Raw genomic sequence first — 11,746 nt, forward strand, 5'->3', positions numbered from 1 at the left:
AGGAGCTGTCACGGTCAGCAGCTGTGGTTGTCTCTCTGGCACAGGCGAAGGGTTTGAGTGCAGGGAGCTGCAGGTCAGTGCTGGACGAGGACGTGGTGCAGTCTTACTGGGGAATCTCTCCAAGAGGGCAGAGTTTCGGTGGCGTGGGCGCTTACCTTCCCTCCATGCTGCCTGGTGCTCACCAGTTTGACTTTTGCTGAATTTGATGTACTGGAAGGGCACGAACCGTGGCTGGGCAACACTAACTGTGTGTTAACAAAGCTTTTTGCTATTTAATTTCCCAGCTTTTGGAACAGAAAGAGAAAAGTTGTTATAGTTACCAGCTTAGAGGGGCAAACTGAAGCACCCAGACAGGAGGGGACCTGCCAAAGACAACAGCAGAGCTAAAGCTGGATCCCCGATGCCGAAGCACCCGGATTCGTGCGTCACCCTCAGAATCATTCTTCCCACCCTCTGCAGCAGAAGGGCCGGTCAGTGCCCTAAACAAGCTTCAAACAAGCAAAATGTAACCAGAGGCTGGAATCTGTCTGGATTAGATGCACCAGCAGAGCTAGGGGTGTGTGCAACATGTTTGTATTGGACAGTGGCAAGGATGGTGAGTCCCTTGTGTTGCTGAGGGAGTTCCAATAAAACAAAACCTGCAGAGAGAGAGAGAGAGAGAGAGAGTGTGTGTGTGTGTGTGTGTGTGTGTGTGTAATAACATAGTTAACAGACCAGGTATTCCAAGAATACCATTTTTAGGAACATCCATATTTTTTTAAAGTACTTTAAAGTGATCATTGGCAATTTTGTGCCTCAGGTTTTTGAAGCTGCCAGATTTGAATTTGATGACAAAAATGTGGTGTGGGAAAAATGTCTAAAAATGTCCAGGACTCAGTCAGGTCTCTAAGATGACAAAAGCCACTGCTATGGCCCCACGCTGTTTTCAGAGTGACTAACCCAGGTTGGGGTCTCAGATTTCTAACGACTAAGCCACACTCCTCTCCCAGAGCCGGGGGGAGAATCCAGGATTTCTGGGCACCAACATACTCCTGCTGACAAGTGAATACTATGGTACCCCACTGAGACAGCATTGCTCACGTCCTTCTCCGGTGGCTGCTTGAGGAAGGGGCTAGTAATTGTTCCTGGAGCTCAGAGAACAAGCTGGGGATCTGAGGGATTGAAACCCTGCTGCTGATCTATGTGGGGGCTGAGTGTCTTTTCCTTCTGGGCTTATACAGTGCCTAGCACAATGGGGCCTGGTCCAGAACTGGGATCATAGGTGCTACCACGCTCTGGTTTCATGCAATTCAAGCAGTGAAAAGACCTCTTGAAAACAAGTTTTGTGCTTCACAACTCTGTCGCTGGGGCAATTATGATGTGAATCCCTGACACACAGACACACGTCAGGTGTTTGTCGCTCGCTTTGCCTGTGGAACCTTTCCCCTCTGGTGTGGGTGAGTGGTCGGTCTCCCACACCCTGCCCCACAGGCAGACGCTCAGCCTGGGAGTCTGGCACTTTGGCATGAGCTGAAAAGACTCATGTGTTTAGCCCTGGATTCATTGGTCTCGTCCCCAGCATTGGCCACCCTGGCAGCCAGCCCACGGGCAGGTGTTCCTTGTCAGCCTGATCCAAAGGCGTGAGGTTTGGTTCATACGGGAGGGCAGGGGGAGAGCCCGGGCAGATCAGCTGGGGCAGCTCAGGCCCAGCTGCTCCTGGCCACAGCCAATTTCCCTGAGCGCTTTGGGAGGTGAGTGACTGTGCAATTCGTGTCCCGAACTGCCCTGGTAACGCAGTCCCTGAGCAGTGACCCCTCTGCTTATATCTCCGTTACAACAGCCCGTCCCACAGCCACACACTGCATGCACTGGCACCATCCTCATGCCTGGACCCAGTAGAGGTCACTGCTGGTTCTGCCTTCTCTGCAGGTTCGGTGGAGCTGGGGACGGATTGTTCTTGGGTGTCTGTCGGGGAAGGCTGTGAAAGGCGAGTTGTGGGCAGCATTGTGGGCAGTGGGAAGGTGAGAGGAACGCACAAGTATTCCCTGTCACTTCCTAATTGTGGGATTGAATTATCCTTGTAATTTTCCAGTAAATAGAATTTGTTCTGATTGCTACAATCCCTTCCCTGCACATTGCCTAGATTTTAAAGCCTTATCGGGTTTCTCTTGTGTTTGATTCGAGCCACCTTCATGGAACAGAAACCTGTTTCTTCTCTGAATTGTCTTATGAAGCACGGGCTTTAGCGACAGGCACCTGACCCTAGCCGTGGCCTTTGTCACACACCTGCCCATGTCAGTGGACCCCTGCCTGGTTAACAAGCCGGTGAAACTGGCTCAAGGAGAGAAGCCGATGAAAAGAACAGGCATGTACGACTCACCAAGCCAGGCCAGGCCCATGATTCTATCAAACCGGCTCTCCTGCCCCCTCTTCCCCACCCCCAGCGCAGCACCTCAGAGTCTCCAGCCACTGACTGGAGCCTCATCCCATCAGTCCGGGGAGCTGCTGGTCCCCGTGGAGTGATGGGGCACCTACACGTCCCACTGCGGGTGGACATGTGCCCAGTGTTAGAGCAAGAGCGCTTTGCCCAGCAGTTCTTGTGGTGCGGCGCGTGCTAGCCAATCTCATGGACCTGCCCAGGTGGATGTTTGTCCAGCGCTGGAGTGCTTTGCCCAGCAGTTCTCGTGGGGCAGCACGTATGGCCTCCATATTGCCTCCATGTCATCATGCTCCCAGCGGAGGGTGTACAGGGCAGATCTGCCCCGATCCCCTCTCAGCCCCTTCCCACGGAGGGTTGGGTCTCCCCGCTGACAGTGCAGGGCTGGCAGGAAACATGCAAACTAGGGTCTGTTCCTTGTGCTCATCATGTGTCTTCCCCCAGTTCACCAGCAGATGGCCAGGTTCATCCATAGCAAACTGGGTGTTTGGCAAAGTCTGGCCTGTGTCGCTCCCAGGGGGGTGACTCTGCCAGGGGTCTGGGTTCAGGGGGAACCCCAGGCAAAAAGTGGGGGCCCAGACCTGGCCCGATGAAGGGGGCACTGCCAGGGAGACTGGGAGGCCTCGTGTGCCCTGAAAATAGGGTGACCAGGTGTCCATTTTTTTTACCAGAACACCGGCTCAAAAAGAGATCCTGCCAGGTCGTGTCAGCGCTGCTGACCGGGCCATTGACTGTCAGGTTGGTGGTGCTGCACAGCGGGGCTGCCAGGCTCCCTGCTAGCCTCCGTGCCAAGCAGCTGCCCTGTCCACCCTCTTCCTTCTACGTTTAGGGGCAGCCAGGGGGCTCAACACACTGCCCCTGCCCCAAGCACTGGCCCCACTGCTCCCATTGGCCGGGAACGTTGGCCAATGGGGTTGGCGGGGGCGGCACCTGTGGACGGTGCAGCGTGCACAGTGGGGACATGCCGCTGCTTCCAGGAGCTGCTTGAAGTAAGCGCCGGCTGGAGCCTGTGCACCCCTGAGCCCCTCCCAGGCCCCAACCCCCTGCTCCAGCCCTGATTCCCCTCCTGGCAGGTTGGGGTCCCCCACCCTCCAAACCCCTCAGTGCAGCCCACAGCCCCCTCCTTCACCCCAAACCTCTTGTCCCTGGCCCCCCCCAGAGCCTGCACCCCCAGCTGGAACTCTCCCATCCCCCGGCATCCCAACTCCCTGCCCCAGCCCAGAGCCCCCTCCTGCCCTCTGAACCCCTCATCCTTACCCCCACCCCAGAGTCTGCATCCCGAGATGGAGCTCTCACCCCCCCACACACACCCCAGCCCCCTGAGCCACCCTGGTGAAAATGAGTGAGTGAGGGTGGGGAAAGCGAGCGACAGAGGGAGCGGGGTATGGAGAGAGTGGGGGTGGGGCCTTGGAGAAGGGGTGGTACGTAGTCTTGTAGGAGTGGCAGGTGGGGCAGAGGGTGGGGCAAGGGTGTTCGGTTTTGTGCACATAGAAAATTGGCAACCCTACCTGGAAAGCCGAGATGCACAGACAGAGACGAGGGCACCAGACGCACAGACAGACACGGGGCCCCAGGATGCTTTGACACTTTATTGGTGTTAATCATATGGTGGGGGGCACAGAACGCGAGAAAAAATATCCCACCACCACCGCCAACCCTGCATACCCCCATCAGTGCCCCCCGCTCCATCATCCCCCCAACCCTCCGATGGTGTTTCCTGCCCCACCACCACCCCAGCCCTCTGATGGTGTCCCCTGCCCCGCCACCTCCCCAACCCTCCGACGGCACCTCCAGCCCCGTTACCCCCTGTGACAGCGTACCCCATAAGGCTTTATGGGGGGACGCTTATAAATGTATGTATGATATAACTGGCTGTATGCTTGCTTGATTTCTAAGTAAGCTCTGTGAGGCATTTGGTCAGCTTCTTTAGGAAGGAATTCACCAGGTTAAGTACCTGATCAGGAAACACTTGGGGAACAATGCATCTTGGAATGCTCCAATCCACATGAGAAGTCTTCCTGGAGACATGCAAGATGCCATGTGGACAATGGCGTCGGCCTGCAAAGACTGAGTCATGCAGGGGCATGTGACTTGCCCAGGTGACTCCAAAACTCCATCTTGGAGCTGGACTTTGCAGAGGAGGGAGGAGGGGGGTCTCCACCCACAAGAGAGAGTCTATTTAAACCCAGGGGAGACCCCTCCATTTTGTCTTCAGCTAGCTAAAGAAGGAGCCTCTCCACCCCCCCCCCAGGATACTTGAAGGAGACTGAAACAAAGGACAGTAACTGCAGGGGGTGTGAGTGATTGCTGGACCCAGGCTAAAAGGAGATTAGCCTGTAAAAGGGAGCACTCTGGAACTGGTGAGGAAATTATCTGTATTCAGTTTGATTAGGCATAGATTTGCGCATTTTATTTTATTTTGCTTGGTGACTTACTTTGTTCTGTCTGTTACTACTTTGAACCACTTAAATCCTACTGTCTGTATTTAATAAAATCACTTTCTATTTAGTAATTCACTCAGAGTATGTATTAATACCTGGGGGAGCAAACAACTGTGCATATCTCTCTATCAGTGTTATAGAGGGCGAACAATTTATGAGTTTGCCCTGCATAAGCTTTATACAGGGCAAAACGGATTTATCTGGGTTTAGACCCCACTGGGAGTTGGGCATCTGAGTGCTAAAGACAAGCGCGCTACTGTGAACTGTTTTCGGGTAAACTTGCAGCTTGGGACAAGTGATTCAGACCCTGGATCTGTGTCTGGGGCCAAACAGGAGTGTCTGGCTCAGCAAGACAGGGTGCTGGAGTTCTGAGCTGGCAGGGAAAACAGAAGCAGGGGTAGTCTTTGCACATCTGGTGGCAGCTCCCAAGGGGGTTTCGGTGATCCAACCCGTCACAGTGGCGTAGTCGAGCAGGATCTGTGCATAGTTGATTGCTTTGAGATACTGGTAGTGATTTTAAGTGAGTTTTAAGTGTGGTGGCTGGAGAACAGACAAAGTGGTTACTGGTTTGTTATTTTCTGTTTGCTTATTTCGGGCAAGGGAAGTAGGGACAGAAAAGGAAACTCTCTATTAACTAAGAATCCCCTGAGCTGAGTGCATCTCAGTTTCAGTGAACTGCAGAGGGGTTGTGGCCCAGCACAAGAAAGCAAGACAATGAGTACCAGTGATCTCAATTCCAGTGAACTGCAGAGTGGTTGTAGCCCAGCACGAGAAAGCAGGACAATGAGTACCAGTGACGCTGCTATTAAACTAAAGCTGGCCAGGTTGGAAGCAAAAGAGAGAGAAAGTGAACATAAGAGACGGCTGGAACTAAGACAATTAGAAATTAGTGCCATGCAGGCAGAACATGCAAGGGAAGAGGCTGCCCACAAGAGAGCTATGGAGGCAGAGGCAGCGAGGGCGGAGGCAGAGGCAGCGAGAGTGGAGGCAGAGGCAGCGAGGGAGGCAGTGAGGGCGGCAGCGAGAGTGGAGGCAGAGGCAGCGAGAGAGGCAGCGAGGGCGGCAGCGAGAGCGGAGGCAGAGGCAGCTGCCCACGAGAGGGCTATGGAGGCCCAGAGGGAGGCCCGGAAGCATGAACTGGCTGTTATGGAGTCAAAGAGACGAAACCCTCCCCCTGCTGGCTCCACTTCCCCGAAAATCCATAAATGGGAGCGGCTATGTCCACAGTATGATGAGTCCAGCGATATTGCCGAATATTTCATCACCTTTGAGAGACTGTGCACCCTCCATGCCATCCCTGAAGATCAGAAGATGACCACATTGATAGCAAAATTGACTGGCAGAGCTCTGGACATATTCAATAAGATGCCTATTGATGATGCTTCAAACTATGGTAAATTTAAAGAACTGGTTTTGAAACAGTTTCAGGTTACACCTGAAACCTACAGGGTTAAATTCAGGAGCCTTAAGAGGGGATCTGGATTAAGTAATGTGGCTTATGCCAATGAAATGAGAGATTTGGTAGATAAATGGGTGCGGGGGAGAGGCATTACCAGCTTTGAAGGGATGTGTGATCTGGTTACTCAGGAACACTTCCTGAATATGTGCAGTGATGAGGTTAAACAGTATTTGTGGGACAAAAAGGTAAATGCGGTGGGTGAATTAGCTGAGTATGCTGACTCTTATGAACAGGCCCAAGCCGCGATCAAACATAAACCACTGGCAGAGGGGTATAAGGTTGGGGGAAAGCAGAATCACCGTTTTACTCCGGGGTCTGGGAAAAAGGAGCCTGGGCAGTCACCCCCCCATTCTCCTGTTACTCGTCCCAAATTTCCTACACAAGCCGGGGATCCCAGAAGGTGCTTTCACTGCAATTCCCCAGGGCACCTGAGGAGTAGCTGTCCCAAATTGAAGGAGAGTAAGCCTCCCTTGTCCCATGTTAGCTCGGTTGCCTTCAGCCCTGAGGGCCCAGAGGGCACCCCCACCTCTTATCACACCAGCTTGGTGGACATGGGGCCTGGTGAAGCGGACAGGGAACACATCAAGGTCGTCAAGATTGATGGCATGGAGTGTCTGGGATGGAGGGATACGGGGGCTCAGTTCTCTCTGGTTCGACCGAGTGTGGTCCCAGACGCTAGTGTCCTGACTGGGCAGACGACCCACATTAAGGGGGTGGGGCCACAGAGGTTCCCTGTGCCCCTGGCTAAGGTTCATGTGGAATGGGAAGGTAGGGAAAGGGATTTACTGGTGGGGATGCTCGAGGACATCCCCGCGGACATGTTGCTGGGAAATGATTTTTTCAGCAGAACTAGGACTGTTAGTGTGGTAACTCGCAGCATGAAGAAAGGCTGTGAGGGGGAGGCTGTTCCGGCTGATGACTGTAGGTCTGATGCAGCTGAACAGCCAACCCCTCCTGCCCCAGGGAACATGGTAGTGGGTGACTCAGAGGGAGCCCCCAGGGATGGGGCGGGGACCTTGGAACCCATAGGGGAGTTGGGGGAAGGTCTCAGTGACAGGACAGTGCAGGGGGGCGGGGTACTTCCAAATATGGGAGAGACAGAGCCAGGCCTCTGTCTGGCTGAGGACAACAGGCTCCCAGGGGTGGGGGCAGGGGAGATGCAGTCAGTGCTCAGGGACGGGGACGCTATCTCAAGGGTTGTCTGTCAGGAATTTGCAGCTAGACAAAGGGCGGACCCCTCCCTTGAAAGTATAAGACAGTGTATCTCGGAGGGAACTCCAGGAAGGGAAGGGGGGGAGAAGTTTTTTGAAGAAGACGGGAAACTGTACAGGCAGGCCCCTGTAGGTAAAAACCAGGGTCCCGGTCAACCCTATAAGCAGTTGGTTGTACCCAGCCAGCACCGGGGGGAATTAGTGCTGGTAGCGCATGACAGTCCCTTTGCTGGTCACTTGGGGGTACAGAGGACATATGACAGGCTGAGGAGGAATTTCTACTGGCCAGGGATACAGAACGATGTGAGGGATTATTGTAGGACTTGTGCGGTGTGTCAGGAGAGGAAGAAGCCGGGGGGACCCCAGAAGGCTCCGCTGCGTCCCTTGCCCATCATCCAGGAGGCATTCCAAAGAGTGGCAATAGACATAGTGGGTCCTATGCCACGCCCCACTCGGAGAGGGAACAAGTATATCTTGGTGGTAGTAGACTTCGCCACTCGGTACCCTGAGGCAATTGCACTGTCTAACATAGAAGCCGAGACTGTGGCAAGAGCTCTGCTCACCATATTCAGCAGAGTGGGCTTCCCTAAAGAGATTTTGTCTGATCGGGGGGCAAACTTTATGTCGCAGTTGTTCAATGAGCTATGGAAGGTGTGTGGAGTGAAACAGCTTAAGACGGCCCCCTACCACCCCCAGGCCAATGGGCTGGTGGAAAGATTCAATGGGACCCTAAAATCCATGCTGGGGATGTATGCCAAAAAGAGGGGCCAAAGTTGGGATGAACTATTACCGTTCCTGCTGTATGCCTACAGGGAGGTACCCCAAGAGTCCACAGGCTTTTCCCCATTTGACCTTCTGTATGGGAGGAAAGTGAGAGGACCCCTCGATCTCATCAGGGATACCTGGGAAGGATGCAACACGGTAAGGGAGGAACCTGTAACTGAGTATGTCCAGAGGTTCAGGAGGGAGTTGAAAGACATGATGGAGATTGTACAAAACAACCTCCAGAGCAGTCAGGCCAAGCAAAAGGCGTGGTATGATAAAAATACTTGTAAACGCACTTTTGATGTAGGAGATTTGGTCATGGTACTCGGCCCTGCCAAAAAGTTCAAGATGCAAAACTCCTGGGAGGGGCCCTTTGAAGTGGTTGAAGTGGCGAATGAGGACACTTACAAAGTTAAAAAGCCCCTGGATGATGCGGTACCCCAGTTGGTACATGTAAACAGACTGAAGGCCTATCACAGCAGAGCGGCCGAGGTAAACATGATCTGTTGTGTCGAAGGGGAAACTGAGGCACACCCACTCACTGATCTGATGGCTGAATGCCAAGACGGGTCGTCCCTTGAAAGTATAGAAATCTGTAGTGAGCTGACACCACTCGAAAGGAGGGAAGCGTTGTCAACACTGCAGAAGTACAGTGAGGTGTTTTCCAACAAACCAGGGAGGACGCACTTGCTGTCCCATAGGATCCTCACGAAAGGGGCTCAACCTCCTCCTTCCAGGCCTTATAGGGCCACCGGCAAGGTGAAGGAGCAAATTCAGGCTGAGATACAAAGCATGTTGGACTTGGGGGTAATTAAGGATTCCGACAGTGCATGGGCTTCCCCTGTGGTTTTGGTCCCCAAAAGAGATGGCACCGTTAGATTTTGTGTAGACTATAGAAAACTCAATGCTGTCACTGTAACAGATGCATACCCCATGCCGAGAATTGATGACATGCTGGATGTGCTGAGCCAAGCCAAGTACCTTAGTACCTTTGATCTAACCAAAGGTTACTGGCAGATCCCTCTGGAGGGAGAGGCACAACAAAAATCAGCTTTTATCACGGACATAGGGCTCTATGAATTCACAGTGTTACCTTTTGGTCTGGTAAATGCGGGTGCCACCTTCCAGAGATTGGTCAACAGAGTGTTAAATGGCTTACAGCATTATGCTAGGGCATATATAGATGACATTGCTGTATTCAGCAATACCTGGGGTGACCACAAAGAGCACCTGGAAGTCGTGCTATCAAAGCTCAAAGAGGCTGGGCTAACTGTGAAGCCCTCCAAGTGCAAGATAGGGGCAGCCAAAGTCCCTTATCTGGGGCACTGGGTAGGGGGGGGTAAAATATCCCCCGACCCTCTTAAGGTGGAAGCCATCGTAAAATGGCCTGTACCCCAGACTAAAAGGCAAGTCCAATCCTTCATAGGCTTGGCAAACTATTACAGGAGGTTTGTGGTGGGGTTCAGTGACGTTGTGTCCCCAATCACGGACTTATGTAAAAAGCATCAACCTAATAAGGTCATTTGGTCAGAGGCATGCCAAAAGGGCTTCAACAAGGTGAAAGCACTCCTGTCTGCGAAGCCTGTGCTGGCCAGCCCTGACTTCGAAAAGCCTTTTGAGTTGTGCACTGACGCGTCAGACACAGGGTTGGGTGCTGTGCTGATGCAGACAGGGGAAGACAGTAAGAAGCATCCCATTGCCTTCCTGAGCAAAAAACTGTCCCCGGCCGAACAGAATTACTCTGTCATAGAGAAGGAATGCTATGCCATTGTGTGGGCCGTCAAACAATTGAGACCTTACCTTTTTAATAGGAGGTTCAGAATTCTAACTGACCATTCACCTTTAGTATGGCTCCACCGAACTAAGGGCACCAACTCCAAACTGCTACGCTGGAGCCTGGTCCTACAGGAGTTTGACATGGAGATTACTCATATTAAAGGAAAGGAGAACTGGGTAGCAGATGCCCTGTCCAGAAAAGAGGAACTTTAGGTATACTGCCTCCGCCATGGACAGTGTCCAAGTCTCTGGCAGTAAGTTCAGGGGGAGGGTGTGACAGCGTACCCCATAAGGCTTTATGGGGGGACGCTTATAAATGTATGTATGATATAACTGGCTGTATGCTTGCTTGATTTCTAAGTAAGCTCTGTGAGGCATTTGGTCAGCTTCTTTAGGAAGGAATTCACCAGGTTAAGTACCTGATCAGGAAACACTTGGGGAACAATGCATCTTGGAATGCTCCAATCCACATGAGAAGTCTTCCTGGAGACATGCAAGATGCCATGTGGACAATGGCGTCGGCCTGCAAAGACTGAGTCATGCAGGGGCATGTGACTTGCCCAGGTGACTCCAAAACTCCATCTTGGAGCTGGACTTTGCAGAGGAGGGAGGAGGGGGGTCTCCACCCACAAGAGAGAGTCTATTTAAACCCAGGGGAGACCCCTCCATTTTGTCTTCAGCTAGCTAAAGAAGGAGCCTCTCCACCCCCCCCCCAAGGATACTTGAAGGAGACTGAAACAAAGGACAGTAACTGCAGGGGGTGTGAGTGATTGCTGGACCCAGGCTAAAAGGAGCTTAGCCTGTAAAAGGGAGCACTCTGGAACTGGTGAGGAAATTATCTGTATTCAGTTTGATTAGACATAGATTTGCGCATTTTATTTTATTTTGCTTGGTGACTTACTTTGTTCTGTCTGTTACTACTTTGAACCACTTAAATCCTACTGTCTGTATTTAATAAAATCACTTTCTATTTAGTAATTCACTCAGAGTATGTATTAATACCTGGGGGAGCAAACAACTGTGCATATCTCTCTATCAGTGTTATAGAGGGCGAACAATTTATGAGTTTGCCCTGCATAAGCTTTATACAGGGTAAAACGGATTTATCTGGGTTTAGACCCCATTGGGAGTTGGGCATCTGAGTGCTAAAGACAAGCGCACTACTGCGAGCTGTTTTCAGGTAAACTTGCAGCTTTGGGACAGGAGATTCAGACCCTGGATCTGTGTGTGGAGCCAAACAGGAGTGTCTGGCTCAGCAAGACAGGGTGCTGGAGTCCTGAGCTGACCGGGAAAACAGAAGCAGGGGTAGTCTTTGCACATCTGGTGGCAGCTCCCAAGGGGGTTTCTGTGATCCAACCCGTCACACCCCCCCCCCAACGGTGCCCCCTGCTTGCCCCTGCATCCTCTGCTCTCCCCTCTGACCCCTGATTTCCCTCCTGCCCCACAGCTCACATCCTCACCAGGCAGCGATTGGTGTTGGGGTCGTTCCCTCTGCAGTCCCGGCAGCCGTTGTGTCGCAGGGGAGCAGGGGCATGTCGTGCAGCATCAGGGCCAGCTCTAGGTTTTTTGCCAACCCAAGGAAAAAACTTTTTGGCTGCCCACCACCCCAGCCCTGGCCTCCCCCCCGCATCCCCCTACTACCTCAGCCCTGGGCTCTCCCCCCCACACACCTGCACCC

The 11,746-nt window shown here is 52.7% G+C and overlaps 1 protein-coding gene across 1 annotated transcript; it reads left to right on the forward strand.

Moving 5' to 3' along the window:
* The first annotated feature begins 4,225 nt into the window (after positions 1 to 4,225).
* On the forward strand, positions 4,226 to 11,377 carry LOC135976185 (uncharacterized). The gene has a single exon (XM_065570883.1). It carries the CDS (start codon positions 5,572 to 5,574, stop codon positions 10,279 to 10,281), a length of 4,710 nt encoding a protein of 1,569 aa, XP_065426955.1. The 5' UTR covers positions 4,226 to 5,571; the 3' UTR covers positions 10,282 to 11,377.
* Positions 11,378 to 11,746: the final 369 nt, after the last annotated feature.

Source organism: Chrysemys picta, chromosome 17 (assembly GCF_011386835.1).
Source record: "Chrysemys picta bellii isolate R12L10 chromosome 17, ASM1138683v2, whole genome shotgun sequence".
Taxonomy (NCBI): domain Eukaryota; kingdom Metazoa; phylum Chordata; order Testudines; family Emydidae; genus Chrysemys; species Chrysemys picta.